We start from the raw sequence: 22,911 nt of genomic DNA on the forward strand, positions 1-22,911 counted from the left end.
TCTTTTCCCCCACATTCCACAGCCAGGTCATCCTAAGTCTGTAGATTCTACTTCCTTAATAGATGGCACGTCCATCCACTTTGCTCCTTCCACCCTGTTTCTGTTTCAGCTCTCACCTACAGTTTGCAACAGTTTTCTGGCAGCTCTGGCAGCTTCTAGCTCCCAATCCCTACTGAATACACACTATTATTCTCCATCCAGTATTTCCACAACACAGATCTGATCACATCACTCCTTAACTTGAAGTCTTTTCATTGCTCTCCATTCCCACAAATTATATTCTCCTTCTTGCATGGCAAAACTCTCAAGACCATCATATATCAGATTTCCTTTCACTTTCAAATCCCAACATATGTTCCAGCCTCACTATCGGCTCTCCCCCATACGTCTTTCCCTGCTCTCCCGTGCCTCAGTGCTTTGCATCTCCAGTGCCCTGTTTCTCAAGTTTCATCCATGTGACTAAGCCTTACTTCTCTCACAAGCATTAGCTCAGGTGTCCTCTCCTCTGAGAAGCCTTCATGCATGTCTCCAGGTGCTTCTGGATACGGCCTCATTCCTCCACAGCATCCTTCACAGCCCAGCATAATATCTGCCACTCCATATTTTTTTGGGGGGCCACCCTGCACGGCATGTGGAACTTGCCCGACCAGGGATCAAACCAGTCCCCTGTGTGGTGGAAGTGCAGAGTCAACTACTGGACCACGGGGGAAGTCCTGCCACTCCTTATTAGAAGTAGCTGCTCAATAGGCCAGTTGGGAACCACTCAAGGACTATAATATTGGAGTGGCCCCCAGGTGTCAATCTGCCCAGCTAGATTTCAGCCTTCTGTAGGAAGTACCTCAACCCATTTCCCTTATAGAAGTATCCCATGTATCATTCTGGACGGTAGGTTTGGATTCTGAGTATCCAGTAGGAAAAAAGAATAAGACTTGCATTATCAAAGGCCCACTTGGTGGCGGTACTTCGATTTTTATACGCACTGTCTTCTCTTCTAATTTTCAAAGTAACTGGTCAAGATGGGAATCATAATTTCCATTTTACAAGTGAAGAAACTGAGCCTCATACAGCTTAAGTAAATTGTTGAAGTTCTCATAACTAGAAAGTGGCACCTAGGATATCTGGGTACAACCTGTGCATGTAAACATAACTCTAGTGGGCATACTGGGCTTAATAATTTCTAAAACCCATTCCAGCCTTGTTATGCATGGTTCTTTCCAACAACTGGTTGTCTTCCCTCTCCTATTACACTAAGAGACAATTTCTGTATGGGCAGAGGCAGAAGAATTTCTGGAAATCCCAGAGCAACTACTGAAGGCATGATTGCTGACTTTTTAAGTCAAGCTGACTCACTCAGGTCTACTTTCAACAAACAGTGATATCAACAACTATGGACAACACCCTGAATAAGTTCCCCCCTGAGGGCAAAGGACCAGTGCCTTTGTGGTGCACGGGGTGGACTCAGAAATGAATAAGGCACTGCCCTGCCCTTAAGGGGCCCAGTGTTTGGGGAGTCCTTTACTTTTGTCTCTTCCTTTCCTAATAAATCCAATTATGTCCTTGTCTCCAATAGGATGATAAGCTTTCTTCAACTCTCCTTTAAGATCTTCCCTTGGCAAGATTTTTAGGTTAACTCATCTTGATGCCTCTGTGAAGGAAACTGTGAGTGAAGTGAGCAGGCAATAATAAGTTCATTGCTCAGAGTTTATTTTCTCCATCCAGAGAAACTCCCAAGATCTTCCATTTAAACAAATGGAGGAAAGAGGAATAGATCTGAGGGGTCCTGTTTCATTGTTACCTGCATCAAAACAATGGTCATGCATGGCTTTGTCGATGCAAATTAGGAATCACTTATTAGGTCCAAAGTCATTGAAATGATTGTGCTCTTGAGCAAAAACTTATGAGGGCACCACAGTGACATTTAAAAAATGTAACCAGCATTTACTGCATGCATGTCATAATCACGGCATGGTGCTAGGCACTGGGAATTCAAAGAGATGGCCCAGGTCTAAAGGAACTCATGGTCTAAAATGTGAAATAGACAAAAATGCCAGTGGTAGCATCCTGTGGAAAATGATCTTTCAGGAATGTGATCCAATGTGATGGGAATACAGAGGCAGAAGGAGTACCTTCTGTCTGCAGGAAGCAAGTTTGGAGAAGGCTTTATAGGAGATCTGAGTGTGAAAAGGATCTCAAGGATGGACTGGATTTTACATGACAGAAAATGGAACGGGAAGAACATTCTGGGAGGACAGAATGGAGGGAACTGAAAGGTATAAAGGAACAAAGCTATAGGAGAATGAATTCCTTGGGTACATTAGAGAATCATAAAATTGATCCTAAGTAGAGCTAGTAACATAGGCAGGCAGGTTTCAAATGTGTCGCCCTCCTTTCTCTACCAAGACTTCTGAAAGTGTAATAGCTAAATATAGTCACACATTTGCACAATGGTTGAACGGATCTTTGTCTTTTTGTGGCCTCAACCAATTGTGTTAGTGTGCTCTCGCCAATCCATTGAAAGGAATCACCCCACTCACTGCCTTGCATGGTTTAGGCAACTTTCTACTTTAAAGTATAAAGCTGAACCTTCTGGGGATGCTGTAAACCACAAGACATCAAAGGAATGCGGCCCCTAGAAAAATACCATTAGGAGCTTCTCATCTGTTTCTTTTGTGCCTTGAATGAACAGTGTGGGTGGGACCAGGAAATGGGAGAAGAACAGAAGTGTTACGACTTTGTGAAGGCTTTGTGAAAACCCTTCTCTTTCAGCTGGGTCTGGACCCATCAATCCCATGCTTCCTATGACTTGGGAGGGTGCTGGATTCAATGCAATTCCCAAGTTTCTGTTAAACAACAAATAGTTTCTGTGTTCTTTTAAGTTACCCCAGGAACTTAGAAGGTCCACAGCTCCTAGAGTGTCCCTTGAATGGACCCTAGGTATAGGGGTTCATAGGTGTGATAAAGCAGGAATAGGAGGCAAAGCCACATTGCAAAAACTCTTGCATGTTTCACTGAGAAGTGTACTTCATTCCACAAGGAGACATGAATGGGTTTCATGTTTGTAGAAGATTCATTAGCTCAGTGCTTTAGAAATAGGTTGTGGAAGGGAAGAGTACAAGATGGATTGTAATTAAAGGAGAAAAGCTGGGCTTCCCTGGTGGCGCAGTGGTTGAGAGTCCGCCTGCCGATGCAGGGGACACGGGTTCGTGCTCCGGTCCGGGAAGATCCCACATGCCGCGGAGCGGCTGGGCCCGTGAGCCATGGCCGCTGAGCCTGCGCGTCCGGAGCCTGTGCTCCGCAACGGGAGAGGCCACAGTGGTGAGAGGCCCGCGCACCGCAGGAAAAAAAAAAAAAAAGGAGAAAAGCTGAAGATTTAAGGACAAGGTAGGAGATCTACCCAGTAGACTTAGAGGTCCTGGCTTAGACCTAAGAGATAAAAGGTGATTTGGAGGTGAGGAAAAGAGAAGAGTCAGAAGTGGTGCTAAGATTCCCAGCTTGGATTAACCTACTAAGAAAAAAACAACAGATAAAGGATGGGGGAAAGGGAACAGGTTCAGTTTTAGGCCCCTCAAGCTTCAGGCACCAAAGGGATGATTCAGTAAGGACTCTTGTGAACATCTACAAACACGAGGTTGCGGTTCAGAAGACATTTGGGGTCTCGAGACACACATTGTTCAGCTGAGCTCCCAGGTGTGGAAGACACCACCCAAGAAGAATATAAAGAATAAAGACAGGGCTTCCCTGGTGGCGCAGCGGTTGAGAGTCCGCCTGCCGATGCAGGGGCCACGGGTTCGTGCCCCGGTCCGGGAAGATCCCACATGCCGCGGAGCGGCTGGGCCCGTGAGCTATGGCCTCTGAGCCTGCGCGTCCGGAGCCTGTGCTCGGCAACGGGAGAGGCCACAGCAGGGAGAGGCCCGCGTACCGCAAAAAAAAAAAAAAAAAAAAAAAGAATAAAGACAGAAGAGAGACTAAAATTTAGAGACTATCATGTTTGAGGGGCTGTGGAAGAAGAGAAGTAAGGGCATCAATTAGGGACTGTTGGGGGCGTGCGGAGGGGAATTAGGAGATAGTAGTGAAAAAACATACAGTCCAAAGAAAAAAATCCCCACAGACAAAGGTTTTGAGAAGAGCATTTAAACGGTAAGAGAGAAAATATTTTCAAAATAATTTACAACTGGAAAGAAGGACACAGAATTTTATATATACTATAATTACAACAATAAAAATATGTACACAGATATGACACAGCATTCAACTGAACTACGGCTCTCTGTAATGTCCTTTAATCTGATTGTAACACGCCGTATCAAATATATTCAAATGTATTCCCAAGGACTCTGTATCCCATGTAGTAATGGGGTTCTCTGCTTCTTCCTAGATCTTTTAATGATGAAAAATAATAATGCCAGGATTTATATGAGAAATGTTAGATACTGGGCAAAGTTTCCAGCAATCTTTTAAGAAAAGGAACAGATAAGCTATGTATATTCTGAGGCAAGAAGACACCCAATATTGACACTTTTTTTTTTGAGCAGAAAAATAAAAAGATTGGATGCTGTAATGGGTATCAGCACTTTGGTGCCCTAGTTAGGGAAAAAAAGGTGCCCAAATTAGGAGAAAGATACTATGTATAAATAGAGAACTGACGGGAACATAACTGTATAGCACAGGGAACTCTACTTCATGCTCTGTGGTGTCCTAAATGCAAGGGAAATCCTAAAGGGAGGGGATATATGTACACGTATGGCTGATTTATTTTGCTGTGCAGTAGAAGCTAACACAATATTGTAAAGAAACTGTACTCCAACAAAAAGTAATTTAAAAAAAGATAGGGGTAGGGGATTAAGAGATACAAACTACTATATATAAACTAAATAAGCTACAAGGGTATATTGTACAGCACAGAGAATATAGCCAATATTTTATAATAATGTTAATTGGATTAGATTTTGAATCACTATGTTGTATACCTGAAACTAATATAATATTGTAAATCAACTGTACCTCAATAAGAAAAAGAGGTCACAGGCATTTTGGTAACTAGGTTGAAATGTAGGTAGAAGAAGATGGACTAACATCTTCAGTGAAGATGTTACGTGGTTAGAGGTTCTTATATTAGATGAACTCTAGGTAAGATGGGGGATCAACTGGCAGTGAGGATGCCTATGCATCGGGGTAAGTTAGTGGAAGACAGATGCAATGACAATAACTAAGCATTTTGTTGGGCATGTGTTCTTTTAATTCTTAAAAGGACCCAAGGACAGGTGCTATTCTTATGCCCATTTTACAGAAGACGGACGGAGTACTGTAACACTTCTCTGCTTCTTAATACTCAAGGTTTTCTTCTCTCAGATGATATATTGAGTTGGGAAATTACAAATTAAGAATTTCTTCTAAGTCTGTACTGAAGAAAATTGGAGTCCCACGTCTTGACAAAGTGCTAAGGGGAGCAATAGCCTGTTTCCTTGAAGTGAGCATTTAACAAACTCAACCATGCATTCGGTTTTCTACATTCGGTTGATTGAGGACCTGCCGGGCAGCAAGAATTGTTCCAGGCTGGAAGGCACCATCCTAATGCCAGGACATTGTCTTAATGCATCGTAAATTACCTTAGCTCTATGTGCACATTTTCCTCTTCGAGGAGAAGGAGGAAGAAGCATTTTACACAATAACTCAACGAAGGGCTTGAGCAACCGCCCACACGCGTACTATATACTGGAGTGTCTGTACCCATTTGGTTGCTGCCAAAATCCCGTGGCATCATGAACTCACGGAACAAGAAGGAAAGAGAGCAGATAATTTGGGGGAGTCACTGTCATTCAAATAAAAGATTCCAACTTCCTGATTCACACAAAATCTAACTCTTTGCAACTGCAAGTCTGGGTACAAGCAGAACAGTGAAGGGCACATGGGCCAACGACAGGGCTTCTCTGCCTCTCCCTGAGCTCTGACCCCTCTCGTGGCCCAGGAGTGAGGCTGGCATGAACCTGGGGCCACCCCGGGTGCTGAGTGGAGATAAATGACCTGACCCTCCAAGCTGTTTCCTGGTTGTATTAGGCAGGGGAAAGGGAATTGTGTGTGTGTGTGGTGCTCTGGTACAATCTTACTCTGTTTTGGCTTGTTCTAGATCCTGGTTTCCATGGTTGACCTCCCCTTTCCTCCCCAATACTAGAGGAAGAATGATGAATGTTCTCTAGCACCTTAGAGTTACTAACTTAGATCTGCTGAAACTGCATTTAAATTCCACGAGCAGATGTGCTGATGTCTGTGTCTGACTTGGGTTGAGGGTGTACTCTTCTGGTTACTTCCTAGAAGGGACTGCAGCTCCAGTCACTCTTTTTACCTCATAATAATGCACAGAAGGACACAGCTATGTTAATGATGTCCACAAATGAGGACTCAGTATAACTATGAGGCAAAACTGAATCAATGAGCAGGCGAATAGCTATTTCTTATGGAAAGACATCACTACCTAATTTTTTTTTAATATAAGAATGATGCTTCTCCTGATGATTGTTATTGGTCAATTCAACGTCATCACCTTGGGGGACTATGTGCTTATCCTGACCACGCATCTTTGATGACTGAGCTCAGATCTCTGTGAATTATCTTCAGAGTCCATTTTTGAAAAACACCAAAAATGCATCTCTCTGTATTTGATTCCTAAACAGTGATGTCCAGCCAGATCACTCATCTTGGTGACTTTCACAAATTAAATTTGTTCCCAGAGGATAACGACTTGACATTGTTGAACGTACCTAGGAAGCATGCGCTTTCAGCTAAGAACAATCAGCAAAGAGGACGATGGTGGCATTGTCTGAGTATGTGCCTGCTCTCCAAGGCCACTCCCTTGGCCTAGGCAACAAGTGAGGGTCTGGAAGGGTCTGGCTCCCTGAGAATGATCCAACTCATGGTGGTCACCATTTTGTAAATAATTGATAGGAGGTTGGTATTGCTATGAAACTGTGGCCTGTTCGGATTTTTAGTCACATGGTGTGCACATGATTACGTAGATAATCTCATGTTTAGAGCATAAAGTCTTGCGCATTTAAAAAAAAATTGTTACATCCTTATCTTCTTCCTTAAATTCAAATCTCTTCTTGGGCAGGCACTATTCACTCTTAGTTACCAAAGTCTTCAAGAAAGAGAGGGAGAGAAGAAGCTAACATGCAATGAATGTTTTATGTATATTATCTCTATTTGTCACCCAACCAATCTTATAAGATAGGTAGTATTGTTAATAATCCCATTATACAGATGAGGAAACTGAGGCTCAGAGAGGTTAGGTGACTTGCCCAAGGCTACACAGCTAGTAAATGGCAAAAGAAGAGTGCTTGCTCACTCTATGTCACCACACAGCCTCTGTCATTCAAGCCTATTCTGTTTCCCAGGCACAATTAATGTCCTTAGAGCCTTGGAATCTAAGCTTCAGTGAGATGGGAATGGCTTTTTGGATCATGCTGTGTTATTACGGCTTTTGGCACTTTGTGGGGAAAGGCAATTCCAAAAATTAATTATTTGGGAAAAAACAAAATGACCTCCTCTGTGTATTTAGCCATAACCTAAAACTGGCTCAGTGTAGAAGCAAAATGAGCTTATATAAGATCCCTCTGTTCAACTATGAAAAGTTCTGAAATTACAGTGGAGCTCTTTGACACTTATCCTTTGTTTGAATTATTTGGTGGGACTGCCACTGTGGAAGCTTGGGAAAATCTAATTTTATCCTGAATACTTACTTGCTGGGGATTTTAGACCACAATGAATAAATTTTCCTTCAGAATCACTTAAGGTTCTGATTCCTACCTGAGGAGTTAACCGGAGAAATGAAGGCAAGAGTTTAGGGGAGCACCAATTTGTACAGTCACTTTTGGAATTAAAAAAACTCTGCTTATTTGCTTTATTATCATTGATTCTCTCTTCTCTTTTCATTGTTTCTCTTCCTGCTTTTTTGCTCCTTTTTGCTTTTTCTCCCTTTTATCTTCCTCTTTTAACTCCCCCTTTCTTCTCTCATCTTCATCATCATCATCATCATCATCAAGATGACTGATGTTTAATGAGCATTTATTTTGTACCAGGAACTATAGTAAGTGTATACATATGTTCTATCAACCTAAGTCTCCTGACAACCCTGTGAGGCAGGCACAGTTGTTACCCCCAGGGTGGAAATGAGGCTCCAAGAGCTTCAGTAAGTTGCTCAAGACCACAGTTATAAGCATCAGAGCTGCCATTTAAGCCAAAATGTTCTGACTACAGGTTTCTAACAGACTCTCTGTAATTCTGCTTCCCTCTTGTCTTTCTCTGTCTGTCTTTCTGATTCCTCTTTTGTACTTAACGTTTTAAATGGCTTTATTGAGTTATGATTGACCTACGATGAACTGCATATATCTAACGTACACAATTTGATGAGCTTCAGTATTTGCTTAAGTCGGTGAAACCATCACAGTCAAGAAAATGAACACTTGCATGAGTTTCATTGTATCCCTTTATAATTCCTCCCTCCCACATCCCAAGCCAGGAAACCACTGATTTCTTTCTGCTATTACGTATCAATTCGCATTTTCTAGAGTTTTAGATCAGTGGGACCATGAAAATGCACACTTTTGTTTTTTTGGCTTATTTCCTTCAGCATAATGATCTTAGGATTCAGCCATGTTATTGCACATATATCCATAGATCATTTCTTACTACTGATGAGCAGTAGTTCACTGGATGGATAGTCTACAGTTTTTTATACCCTTTCATCTGTTTATAGACATTTGGGTTGTTTCCAGTTTTTGGCTATCACAAAGAAGACTGATATGAACATTCTTTTCCAATATAGAAATATAACTTCACATTTTCTAATATAAGATATTTCTCATTATTTCTTTAAACAAGAAGTTTATTAAGCAACAAAACGCTTGATTTGAAGGGAAAACTATGTAGGACTCATTTCTTTTACAGTAATTTATCCCTACCTAAAGACTGATTGCCCTATATGTTTATTTCATTATCTGATTGGATTTATTTTCATTTTTGTAATACACACACACACGCACACACACACAAACAGGTTGACCTTAAACAGAAAGAAGAAAAGTCTTCTTAGACTTTCAGTCTTTTAAGATTTTTTAGGAAGAACTAGAGCAGCATAGAATCTAGGGATAATTATTGTATGCTACTGCAGCAGGACTCATCCGATTGCTCTACTTAATGCCCCACGAATTATGATGTTTTTCAGTCTGGTTGGTGGGAAAAGACACTATTCCCAGCCCTGTGTGAGCGCTGGGCACTAATCCTTTCAGATGGTTCTTTCCCAAGCATTGCTTAGCTTCCTCACATGCATGCACTGATCGGACCCTCTGCAGATCTCTGAGCTTTTCTCTGTCTCTGCAACTCTCTTCTCTCTGGCAGTGAGTCCTACAAACTCTAGCCACCTTGGTCCCCCCAGATTCTCGGCTCTGTCTCCTCAAATCCGGGAGTTGCACAGGGTTCCATGTGTGTTCTTCCAACCTGAGCCAGTCTGAAAACAAGATCTCTTACAGCAAGATACATGGGACTTTCCTGTCTGTCCACTGGTTAAGACTCAGCACTTCCACGGCAGGGGTGTGGGTTCGATCCCTGGTCAGGGAACTAAGATCCCACATGCCACGTGGTGTGGCCACAAAATTTAAAAAAAAAAAAAAAAAGAACAAGATACAGCTCTGGCAATCACAGGGCTGACTTAATTTGCTTCTTGTTTTTCAGGGATTGCTGTCCTTCAAAACCTGATGCCCAGTGTCTTGAAAACTATTGCTTCACGTATTTATTTATTTATTTTTAAGCTGTTTCAGGTGGCAAGGCAAATCTTGTCTCTGCTACTCCACTGGAAATACATCTTTTTTAAAGGAAAACTATTAAATAGACTGTGGGCTCTGTCCCGTGCTGGGCCCTTAAGGTAATGTTGAAAATTATACAATATTGTCTTTTCTCCTTAAAGCAATTTATAAATTTGAAAGGTTGAAAAAAATGTCCTAGTTAGATAAATAAATTATAGAAAGGATGGAGTGAGGGTACTAAGATGATGCCTTAAGGATATGTGAGCTGGCAGGAAGTAATCCGAAGGGATTGGGTCTACTTGGAAAAGAGAGGCTTGCAGCTGGCTAGGACCTGAATTCATGGGGGAGAAATGGCAGAAAGTGCCAGGATACAAAGACGCAGATGATTAGACTTCTAGGGAAAATTGCGTCTCAGGGACCCTTTAAAACCATAGCATACTGATTGCTCTTGCAAGTACAGTTGACTAGTCATTCAAATGTGCCAGAGCATAGACTAAAGGGGCTCGATTGTAAAATGAAGATCTTCCCATTGAGCCTCCCGAGAACCGCATTCTGGTGTTTGAGATGATGGGAATGGTTTGTGCACGTGCCTGTCATTCACTTTACAAACCTATGTCTCTTCGCTCCCCTCTTAGACTACCTCTCAAATCATAGTTGGGACACGGCTTTCTTGACGGTCGTTTCCTGTATCTTCACTCTTTTTTAGTAATTGGCAAGCTCCAGTTCAGAAATAAACTATACTTTATACCATATATGATGACAGCCTCTCATGTTTATGTCACATCATCCAGCTTAATCAACTGCTTCCGGCCTGAGAATCGTTTCTCACGGGTGAGGTGGAAAGGTCCAGTATACAGACGAGGAAACCAAGGCTCAGAGAGAGGAAGTGATTTGCTTGCGGACACACACTTGTGAGTGATGGGAGGTGGTTGTGCAGATTAAGCCTTTTAGAAGGTTGGAATATTTGATTCCTTCTAGTTTGGTAGACAAATCCTTAGGGAGAGAAGCACGGCCATATATGTCAGGATGGCAAATGGTGGGTCAAACCAGGTTGCTGTAGTAGCTGGTGTTGGAGAGAGTCCAGATGCCCACATTTTAGGCCAGTGGGATTTCTGCCCCTGATGGGATGTTGGAAGTTGGCAGACTTTGTCAACAGGCCAGATAGCAAACACTTTTGGCTTAGTGGGCCACACCACCTCTGTTGTAACTACTCAACTCTACCGTTGTATTATTATACAAGCAGCTGTAGACATTGCTAACACATGAGTGTGTCTGTGCCCCAATCAAACTTTATTTACAAAACAGGTGGCAGGTGGAAATTGGCCTGTGGCCATAGTTTGCTGACCCCTGGGCAAGATGATCCTTTGTCTGTGGGAGGAAAATATTAAAACTTGGACTCATTTATTCTATCTCACTTTTTAACATTTCTATTTTATGAGTATGTTTCATAATGTACATGGTATGTTAGTACCGTGGTATAGGTATGTAACTTATAGATAAATATATATTGATGGTGCAAGCTCTAAGCCTTTTTACTTAGTAAGTAAGTCACAGCTGACACTTAATCAGCAGATACTTTGTGGTAGGTGTTGCTCTAAACACTTTACATGGATGAATTCACTCAATCCTCACAACAACCGATCAAGAAGGTATTACTTTCATCCTTATTTTGCGGAGGCACAGAGATGAAGCTCTGTGATCCAGAAGCTTCCCCACCCCTTTCTCAGGACGGGGAAATCCATGCGTGCTGTGGTCCTGAGTTTTGGAGTTCAATTTGGGGCCAAGGGTATACATCAAGTGTTGATTCAGAGGTCCAGATTAGTACTTCGCAAACACCAACTTCATGTCAGACCACACGTTAGAAACTCAACGTGTGCCACCTCATCTAGGTAGGCACTGCGAGAACATGATATTCTTTAATTCCACAATCACCGTGTGAAGGAGGTATTATTTTTCCCACTTTACAGATGAGGAAGCTGAGGTTCAGAGAGAGTATGAACTGATTCAAGATTCTACTGCTACCAAGTAAAGGGGCTCAACTGGGAGTGAAATCCAGCGTTTGCCTAACTCTAAATGTCTGATTCTTGGCCAACTTACTGCCTCTTGGGACACTCCTCATGCCCTCCAAACTGCGAAGTTCTCAGGGAGCTGGTGTCCCACAGAGTTTACAAAATCGGAGCTCACTCATTACTTGGTGGGAGAGTCCCAGAGCACATGGTCTGCCCCACACAGCCCTGAAACCAGAGCCAGTCCCATCCTGCTCAGGGCTTCCTTAGGAACAGCCTGGTTCTTCCCTAGGGACGGAGCCTGGATTCATAAGTATGAGCTCAAGAATAAGCCAGATATGGTTCGAACTGCAGTGCTAGATCTTAATAACTGAATTAATAAGGGAAGGACAGAAAGGGAGGAAGAATGAAGAGAAATGAGAAAGAATGGAAGCCAGGCATGAGTAGCACTGAGCAAGCTACTTTCTGAGCCTGAGTTTCATTACCTACAACATGGAGATGGTCATAGCATCCTCCACATATCCTGAAGATTTTACGATGTTATGCATATCAAGTAGATGCTCTATATCTGGGGTCAGAGGTGAGGCTTTCTGTCCTTCTCAGAACGTTTCTCAGACCAATTCTGGGGCCAAGGTGAGATAACAGAGAGCCTTTCCTCCACCACACATTGGAGGGGGTCTCAGAGAATAAAAACCTACCCAAGGTCTTCAAGGTGTAGGGTTGGCTGGGGCCTACTGGGACGTCCCAACTGTCTTCCCTCCTGACCCAGAACTTACATCCCAATATGTGAAGATCTGGGTCATGGCTTAACAGAGCCAAAGACTGTCCTTTGCCTGACCCCTTAAACTGACCCTAAGGCCCAGGGCCAGACTAGCAGCTATGTAGCCAAGAGAGGGTCAGACTTACAATATGACGGTGAGTGTCCTGTTGGGATACCTCCTGAGTTTGTGATGCTCTGGGCATTTTCTATACCACTTTGATTTATGTTTAGCTGTTGTTTTCTGCACTTCCTTCCTTCCTTCTATTTCCTCTTGCTTCCTTCCTTTTTCCCTCCTTCCCTCCTTCCTTTCTTTCTTCCTTCCCTCCTTCCTTTTCCAGTGCCGCGAACGTTGAGCGATAACTCTGTGCCCTGCCCTATGTTGGAGATAACAGCACATTCTGCTCTAGGGCTTTAAGACGAGTTACAGGAAATGAGAAGGGAAGAGAAGGAAAAGGGAAAGAGGAAAGTGGATGGAGGGGAAAGTGCAGAAGAAAGAAAAGGAGGAGGGAGAATAAGGAAGAGAGAAACGGGAAGGAGAGGCAGAGGAGCGAGCAGGAAAGAGGCAGAGGGAGAAGCAGAAGATACAGGAGAGGCAGCGGAGGGAAGACGGGCCTCTGGAGTGCTAGCATGTATAAGGCCCTCAGCCAGTCCTGTTCTTCTGGAGCTGTGGAGATACCTAAGCCCCAGTCTCGCCAAGGGGAGCTCGTGAATAAATACCTCTGGGTAGGAGCAGATATCTGTAAACACAGCTGAGGAATTGAAAGTCAGGTTCTTCAAGGGTATCGACTTGTCAAAATCACACCACAGCTGCGGATTAAGAAAAAAAAGAACAACAAGAAACAAACAAAAAAAAAAACACAGGAACAACAAAGTCAGTGTAAGCTGGAGACGGAGTCCTCTGCTACTGCTCTTGGGTTTCGGCAAATGCCTGGAGCAGGCCAGGCCCTAGAGGGGTTTGATTTCAGAATTCAGTGCCAGCTGGGATTTTTCCTTTCATTTTTAAAGAAAGTACTGGCTCAGAAAAAACATTTGCAAGCCAGTCACGAAACCTGGGTAAGACTGCTCTGTTGACCCCCTCCCAGAGGGTCACTGAAGTGGGGCTTTGAAGAGAGAGCCAGGTGGCAGGAGAAAAGGTCTGGGAACACTCACAGCCTGTCTCCACGTCAACAGCTGGGCAGATTTGAGGGATCCAAGGGGGCACGCTTTCCAGAAAGACGCTTAGCGTCGGGGAGGTGGGCATTTCCTAGGCCAGAAATTGCTGTAGGAGATTCTGTGGCACTCAGAAAAGCATAGGTCCCGGTGGCCGAGCGCCCGTGCTGTGCCAGAGACTTTGTACAAAAAGGCCTCACGACCACCTTGTGACGTAGCTACTACTTTTATCCCCATTTTACAACTGAAAAATATGAAACTCCGAGAAGCAAAGTAACTTGTCCAGGGTTGCCAAGCTGGTAAGTGGTGGAGCTGAGATTTGAACGCAGGTCTATCTGACTCCAAAGCCTCTGAACTTCCACTCCACTGTGGCACGGTTGGCCCCAGAGGTAACCCTGACCTACAGTCATTGGGTTTATTTCCAAATCCTGCACCCCAGGAACATCTGATTCATCAAGACTTGAGATCCTGGCTACGACTTGGCAGTCTGTGATCAATGATCCTAAGTACTTCCATTTTCAATTGCCATAATCTATAAAATGTTCATTAGATGATGAATTTAATTAGATTATGGTTTCCCTTTTCTTTGGGGATTTCCCTCTTTCTTCATAGACTCCTTTACTACAAGGCCAACCGCAGAGCTTGAGCGACATATACTCTAAGTAATTATTGGGCCAATTTGGACAATGGATTTCAGGCAGTATAAACCTCCAACACAGGGGCTGACAATTGTGGGGTTCACAGTTTGGGTCCCTGAACACTTGGAGACCCTCCCTTAGGCCCAAAGGGCACAATGATGGTTTCAGCCACAAGACGATGCCTCAACTAGCCTCCCTCAATGTTCAAAACCTGGGATCAGATAAATCTCTCCTAAAATCTAGATCCCTAAATCATGGACAACACGGACTATTTGGATAGACACAGATAATGCCTAGAGCGACTATGTTACCATTCTAGAGAGAAAATGAAATCATTAAAGCGTGGATCACCAAATTAAAACAATGATAAATACGGCAGTTGGAGATTCATCCGAGTTCAATGTGTCACATCCAACATGAACACTTAGAACGTCATAGGTGAGATGCTCAACCTTCCTGAAATGCAGTTTCCTCATCCGTTACATGGGAACAATAATACCTACCTGTGGCACACAGTAGGTGCTCAGTAAATAAAGGACAGCTATTTATTCCCATCCCCCCACTCCCACTCCCAGAGATACAATTTGGCATATGAGAACGAGCGTGAGTCATGGAGTCAGACAGACCTTAGTAGCAAGTTATTTCATGTCTCTGAGCCTCAGTTTCCTCAGCCATAAAGTGGGGATAATGAGACTTACCTCACGGGGTTTATGTGAGGATTAAACATGAAAAACACATACAGTTCCTCCTTCAGTGCATGGCACATAGCAGGTGGGAACTTAATAAGCAGTAACTCTTATTTACGATTATGATTCACTGGCCACTGAAAGTACAGAAACTTAAGGCTGTTTGGAGCTCCTTTAGAGCAAATAACCTCTGCCACTGGGAAAAAGACAGTTTTCCACCAGGAAAATGCACAGTTCTGACAGTTTAGCCACATCTTCCTTCTCTAACCCTGAGCTTGGGGCTGGACCAGGCACATGAAGATAACTAGTACCAAGGAAGGCAAGGTAAGAAGCTGCAGGTTCCATAAACTCTTAATTCCTGACTACACACTAGATACCAAAGGGCTTGGAATGCTTACGATATTTAGGATGGCGCCCAGGAAATTAATCAAGATGGACGCAAAGATGATGACATTCCTGGCCAAATAGGTCTCGTTAATCCAACAGCAAGTTTTCCGGAGGACCAGGGGCAAACACTTATAATCCTCCGCTGTGGTGATGAGGACCAAAGCCGAGTGCAGCATAATCAGGATGGAAAACTGGATGGCCATTGGCATCACCCTGCAGGGAAACACAGAACGTTGGGTCACGTGGCATTAATCGTGTGATCCCCTCTCGATGAGCAACTCTGGCAATCACATTCATGATCGCCCTTTCCCACTCCTTGCACCCCGTAATTCCTCTAAAGCTCTGTTTGTTCAAGAAAAGGGCTATTAACAGAAGACTTCTTAAACCAATTAAATCCATCCCTAGAATATTCTATTGAGAAACTTTGCAATGAGCATCAAACATCTGGCTTGATCTATTGCTTCTGCCCATTTTTTCCCACTTCTTGTCTCATTCCTCTTTCTCACTAGGCCTGCTGCCAAGGCAACACACCACTGGAATTCTATCTCAGTACTCTGGCTGTGGGAGAGACCCACACGCACTTTCCCCTTCAAGGTGGGTTTTAGGAAGCATTTTCCCTCTTGGCCGCTCTGATGCCAAGAACTGCACTTGGCACCTCTGCACGTTGCTCAGTTTCCTTAGTGAACATCACGGTTTGCAAAGACTATACTATGTGCTGTGTGGGACATGGGTATGTAGAGCTCATACTTGCCCAAGGCTTCAACATCACAACCAACTCTGCATCTCAGGCTTCAAAGCTTGGTCCTGTGGTAGCTCCTGCCTAGTGGGCACCTCTGTTGGGTGTCAGGCGGTGATCTAAAACCCCATCTCTGGAGGCATCTGCTTCCTCTCCTTATCAGCCAACTTATCACCAGGATTCTCCCTGGGAATTTATCCCTTGCTCTCTAGTCTCTGTCCAGCCACTTGTGTCCTTGGCTGGCACCTGTCATTTCTCTACCTCTATTTTAGCCAGCAAACTGCTGCATGTTAAATGGTGCCTTAACGGACACGGTGGGAGATTTTATATCCGTTCCTTCCTCTAAAAAGTGAAGCTCCTTCATTTGGCTTTAATGTGTTGACTGGAGCTCAATAAATGTACATTTAGTGAATGAAGTTGAACCCACCTTCTTCTAATGCTACTCTTCTTATCCTCTTGCCGGAATTTTCTTATTATTAATAATACTAGCGTAAGTACTGTATTGAGCTCTGATTACGTGCTAGGCACTATGCTAAGCACTTTATATACAATACCTCGTTTCCATTCCTTAGAACAAACCTAAGAGGTCTTTTGATCTCTTTTTTCACATGAAGATTTAAGGCTCAGAGAGGAGTAACTTCCCAGGGGTTACTGAGTTGGTAAGTGTTAGACCTAGGATTTAAAGTCCACTCTGCTATTCTAATCATTTTGGTGAGTAATGTATGTCCCATATTTGCAGTAATCTTTTTTGCTTCTGTGGTTTCATTGTGACATTTATTCGTTCAACAAGCTTTCTTCCTAGGTAGGCATCAGGGGGTACCAGGATGAGAGACACATCTTGCCCATCTTCTAGGAGATCATAATCTAGAGGGGAATATGGATATACAAATGATGAACTATTACATATTATGTTATGATATAGAAAAGGTTATAAACAAACATCTTTTAGAAAATAAGAAAGGAAATCAAGGAAGGCTTCACAGAAGAGGTGACATTGGGGTTAGGTCTTGGAGGTTGAAGAGAAGGAGTTTTGGGAGGAAAGACTGGGGAATGTGAACAAAGTAACAGAGGAATGGGAGTGACCAGTGTGTTTAGAGTTTTTCGGTGAGCCAGGTGGTGAGGCTTTGGGACTGGAGAACAAGTGGTCCAATAAATGCTGTGCGAGAGAGCTCTGCCTGTGGGCAATGCACTGATATTTAAGATGTCTAATCAGGTGAGTGTGAAAGACAACTGTGGTGGGAGGTGGTGGGACTGAAGCGGAGAGAAAGTATTTAGAAGGTTTATATAGTTGAGGCCTGAATTAACGAGGAAGGGACATAGGGTAATAGCACTGATAATTGGGACGTTCAAGGAACTATGTGGAGGTAATCTTTATTTATTTATTTATTTATTTTTGGCCGTGTTGGGTCTTCGTTGCTGCGCAAAGGTTTTCTCAAGTTGTGGTGAGCAGGGGCTGCTCTTCATTGCAGCGCACGGGCTTCTCATTGAGGTGGCTTCTCTTGTTGCAGAGCACAGGCTCTAGGCGTGCGAGTTTCAGTAGTTGTGGCTCGTGGGCTCTAGAGCGCAGGCTCAGTAGTTGTGGCGCATGGGCTTCGTTCCTCTGCGGCATGTGGGATCTTCCGGGACCAGGGCTCGAACCCGTGTCCCCTGCATTGGTAGATGGATTCTTAACCACTGTGCCACCAGGGAAATCCCTATGGAGATAATCTTAATAAGTGTTTTATATGTGTGTGTAGGGGGGCTTTTGGGAGAGGTAAGTCATTATGAGCAACATGAATGCTTTCACCATCTTACCTGGGTTAAGTGCAGGAAGAAAAGCTAGTCTACAGAGGTGAAGGGTTACATTTGATTTTGAGCCAGTTGAATTTTGGGTGCTTGTGGATCCTCCAGCTGGAGACGTCTAGGCAGCTAGAGGGATGGTTCTAGCACTCTGGGTTCGGAGCATGTAGGCGGTGGTTGAAAAATCTGAGATTGGAGAAAACTGCCCAAAGAGAGTGTGCAGAGTAAGAAATAAGAGGACCAAAGGTGAAGCTACGGGAGAAGCCAACGGGCCAGAAGAAGAGATGGCATCAAAGGGAATTTAGGAAATGTAGTCAGTACACAGGAGAGCAGGAGTGCACGGCATCATGAGAGCTGGAGTGTAAGACATTTAAAGGACGGGGTAACCAAGACTGTCAATTTCCTCTGCGTGGTCAAGCATCACGGAGGCTGGAAAGTGACTTCTCCTACAGCCCAGCTATCATTGTTGGAGGGTTTTTGTTGTTGTTGTTAATGCTTGCACAGTTTTGATTTTATGGATCACCTTGATAGGAAATCTCTGCAGGTGTTTTAGATAAGAACAGAAGGTCTGTGTAGCAGTGGGTTCCCAGAGGGCCCTACGCAGATGGGTAACTTCCCCCCACACAAGCTGGAAAAACACTCCCTGACAACACACCATTATTCCTGGGCACCCAGGGGAAGCAAATGACAGAGAATGCAGGTGGATTGCTTTGTCAGGCACTCCCAGGAGAGAAGGGGCCAATTCCAAGGCTGAGATGTGTCTCAACACTGTGAAGCAGCCATTGAGAACACAAATATCTTGTTCCAAAGCGAAGGAAGAAGCAAATCAGGCCAAGGTTGAGTCTGAAAGCCGCCCAGCAGGAGACTCAAACTCTCTCATGGTCACAGCCGCCATCCAGGTAACCTACAGACCTTCACATGGCACATCGACCTAGAAGGGTGCCCCTGGTTCTCACTGCTGCCTTTTCTCTTTCTCCACCTCTTGTACGCCATGGGCAAATCCTCAAGCACATGCCCTACATGCTGTGCTACTCCTACCTCTGTATTTTCTCACTCTCCGGGGGCTGGGGGGTGGGGAACATCCTGGTCATCCTTCAAGGCTCGGTCTTTCTTTGGATTCTTCCAAGACACCTGGCATAAGGCTAAGTACATAGAAAGTGCTCAACAAATACTCACTGACTTTTCCTTTTTGTGGGGAGAGAAGACTGTTTCTCTTCTCACCAGCCTTCTTAGGCTGTATTGCCATCTGCACTCCCAGCCCCTCTGCCTGCCCTTCTGCTGCGTCCTTTTCAAGTAGGAAGAAGGGCCAACCCTCCTGCTTGGAGTGCATCTGGAGTGTTCAGTGGACCTGGTTCTCACTGGAGGGCAGTGTCGCTGTTAAAGGTCAGTGTTTATGGGAAGTTCAGATGCTTGTCGTCTCTTCCTCCTTGACCTTCCCTGTGGGAAGAGGCTTGGTCATCTCTTCCCCTTGACCAGGCCACCTCTTCCTCTAAGCAAGGAAGCTCAGGTTGCCCCAGGAAGTCCTGATGGGCAGGAAGTGAAAGGCAGGCAAGAGCCAAGCCCTGTGGATTTGAACCTGTAGCTCTGAGACATAACCAGTAACGCGCCTTGGGCAAGGTATCATTCTTCTGAGCATCTTAGTTTTTAAAGTTTTTGGTGCATCTTATTTTAGTCTGCAAACCTGGGATTTTTAAGTCCACCTCTTAAAGGAGGCTCTGAGGTTAAAGTAATAAAGCAATGTAATGCTTAGCACATAATAAGAACTCAAGGAAACATTCATTTTCTTTCTCTAGTCATGGTGAAAATCAGGAAACTTAAAGGCATCTTAAAGATGTCTGGGAAGAGTATGAACTGCAAGACACTTTCTAAGCAAGGTACTGGCGCTATGTATAAAATTCCTCTGGAAATTCTGCAGCAGCTCTTCAGCGTTCATTTATTTCTGCACACATAAACATTATAACATTGGACTGTAATTTTTATCTAATTATAGAGCTACTCAGGCAACCAGGGATTCTGAATTTGCTTTTGCATTGTTGGTGTACGTAAGAGGCAAGGGAACCTTTCATTTCTGAAATCAAATCTGAAAAAGAATGGCAAGGGATCTGCGAACAGCTCTACCCAAATCATTTCTAGATGTTAAGTTCTAATTTACCCTCTGCAGTGTGTCTTTAAAGCAGGGTCTGGGTTGGTACCATGACTGGAGGTTTGCTGGGGAGGCAGGGATCTGGGGGGATGAGCGAGTAGCCTCTAGCAGCTTGTGGTGCATTCGGAAACAGAAATGCAGACTGAAAGATGACCCTGGACTATCCTCGAGAATCTGCAAAGAGCCTGCGAGTCCAATAGTGCATTTGATCCTGTAGCAACCCTGAGAAGTCAGTATTTTTAGCCTCTTCATTAGGTGAAGATATGGTGACTCAAGAAGGGAAGGGGAACCAGGATTTATCAAAATAGGTATGGTTCATTTAATTCTTACAGCAACCCTGGGAAGTTGGCATTGTTATTCCCATTTTACAGATGAGAAAACTGAGGCTTCAGGGAGGTCAAGTACAGACACATAGCCAGTAAGATGCACAGTAAGTAGATCTATTAATATCCAGGGCCTCTTTCTTTCCTCTCTATCTGCCCTCTCTTGCTTGCTCCCTCTCTCTTTTTCCCTTTCCCTCCTACCTCTTCCCTCCCTCCATCCCTCTGTCATTACCATGCATGCAGACTTAGATACACTGTTCTATAATTACAAAAGGTATTGTCTGGCCTTTCCTCAGTTTCCCCTTCTGGGAGAGGAACAGCTGCACGCATGTGGAAATTAAAGGAAAGCGCTAGGCAAGCACTGTCTTTCTTTGCCAGGGTCCATTAATTTTTGCTTTGGGGGCTGGGAATTAGCTGTGGTCATATGAGCAGAGATTGCCTCGTCTGCTACAAAGTCCATGATGGAAGAAACGCGAGTGAAAGTCACCTACCATCTGTTCAGTCGCAGAGAATCAATCAGAAACAAAGTGAGTTGGAGGGGAAATGAGCTCACAGTGAAGAAAGCTTGGGCTGTGTCTGGGGCCCACAGGCTGCTCAGTTCCCGCTACATGTGGGCTGTGTGGTCAGAGCTCAGCTTTGACGCTGTCTTCACTATCAGTTTTTTCTCTTCACTGAGCAAGTGAGGTTGGGGTGCTGGCTGGTATTTTAGCTCCTGGCTTCAGCTTGTACCCCACAGTCAGAGGGACTCCATCAAGCCAGCTGCTAGGCGAGGTTCCAGATCTCTTCCCCCGAACCCAGGAATTGGGCATCAAGGCGGCTCATCTTCCTTGGTCACCCCTTCTGGGAAGGGGGCTGGGACCCCTTCTCAAGTCCAGATCCTCAGGTCCTTCCTGGGTTCCTCCTTCTGTCTCATCCCCCGCACCTGGTCAGTCCTGGGAACTGTCAACCCTCCATCCTAAATACCGAGCCCATTCGTCCTCTCTGGTTCACTGCCACTATCTTGTCCCTATTATTTGTTGCCTGGAGTTTTGCAATCCCCTCCCAGATGGTCTTCCCAGGTCCAGACCTGATCCCCTCCTATCATCATCCAGTGAGACGCTTCTAAACACAAATCCAATCATGTCACTTCCTGGATTAAAAGGCTTCAATGAAGTCTTCTCTGCCAGCCAGTCACAAATCCTCCACAAGGCTAACAAAACCCTCACCTCCAAAACACCCAGTTTCCAGCCCTTCCCACTCCCCTCCTTCTCAGTCCTCTCGCATAACCGGGAGAATCCTTCAGGACGCGGCTGAGGTGTCAGTGTCACCTCCCCTGGGAAGGCTGCCCTGATCCCTCCACCTCACCGCACTCCTACACAGCCCATGCCACCCTTTCCCCATCCTCAGTGGTAGCACTATATTATAGTTGTTCAACTCATTTCTTCCCCCAAGTAGGCTGTAAGCTGTATGATGCCAGGGATTGTGACTGTGTGGCCCCAGGGTCCAGCACAGACAGGCACATAGCAAGTGCTCACAGGATGTTTGTTGGGAATGTCAACGCCCTGTGCTCCCAGAGTCCAGAGGGAAGCGTGCACCAGATATGACCACATCCTCACCCTCACTGGCAGGAGTGAAGCGGGGAGTCAAGGAAGTTTCGGTAGATCTGGCAAAAGACCCTACAAACACCCACAGCTTACCACCCTGAGACCATCCTTTTTCCCAGGACCCTAGTCCACACATGGCTCTTGGGTGGTCAGGAAACCCATTCTCCTGTGGCATTCCCTGGTACCCTGTCCTGATTTATTCATTGCCATAGCATTTACAAATCTACGTGCATAGCATAGACATATCTACATACATAGCATATAAGTAGCTATATTTATAGCATATATATACATCTAGACACATGCATATATTTTAATTATTTCTTTGTCTCCTTCCACTAGATTATAAGGCTCAGAAGGGAAGGGTTTTTTTTTTGTTCTTGTTGTTTTTGTTTTGTTTTGTCTTTGTCTTGTTTTTTGTATTTTTTGTTCAGTGACATAACCCCAGCATCTAGAACAGATCTGGCTCACAATAGGCAAGGTTTCCCCAGCCCCATTTGGGAGAGGTACCTGGTCCTTCCTTCTCTCTCTCATTTAAAACTTTTTTTAAAAAAATTGTAAAATGAACCATAAATACAGAAAACCACATAAGTATCACTTAATTAGTTATTTTAAAGTGTCTGCCTTAATAAAGGACACTCAGTTCACGAAACAGAACTTTGTGGGGCATTCCGAAGGTCCATCCACGTCCCCTGTTCCAGGCATAATCCTCTCTCCCATCCCGTTAACCACTTTCCATTTCTTTATAGTTTTATCATCCTTTTCAGACACTACAGTTTAGTCTTGCCTATTTTTTTGCTAAGTTTGATTTATCTTCTAACTCTTTAGAAAAAATCTACAGGTTCTCTCTTTATCTCATTCCTCACAATTTATTTATTGAAGAGTGTGTGCCCTTGACCTGTAGTCTTTCCCACTGTCTGGATTTTA

At 44.2% G+C, this 22,911-nt stretch overlaps 1 protein-coding gene across 3 annotated transcripts in view; it reads right to left on the reverse strand.

The window, feature by feature from the left end:
• ADCY8 (adenylate cyclase 8) overlaps positions 1 to 22,911 on the reverse strand; it is a 219,017-nt gene that overhangs the window by 45,630 nt on the left and 150,476 nt on the right. For 2 of the 3 annotated variants that reach the window (XM_060286929.1, XM_030875821.2), the window contains 2 exons: positions 15,432 to 15,633; positions 13,278 to 13,367 (listed from right to left, as the gene is read on the reverse strand). In XM_060286929.1, coding sequence (XP_060142912.1) covers positions 13,278 to 13,367; positions 15,432 to 15,633 — 292 coding nt within the window. The remainder of the gene's footprint in view (positions 1 to 13,277; positions 13,368 to 15,431; positions 15,634 to 22,911) is intronic. The other variant, XM_060286928.1, reaches the window with a different exon arrangement.

The sequence above is a fragment of the Globicephala melas genome, chromosome 17, assembly GCF_963455315.2.
Source record: "Globicephala melas chromosome 17, mGloMel1.2, whole genome shotgun sequence".
Lineage (NCBI taxonomy): Eukaryota > Metazoa > Chordata > Mammalia > Artiodactyla > Delphinidae > Globicephala > Globicephala melas.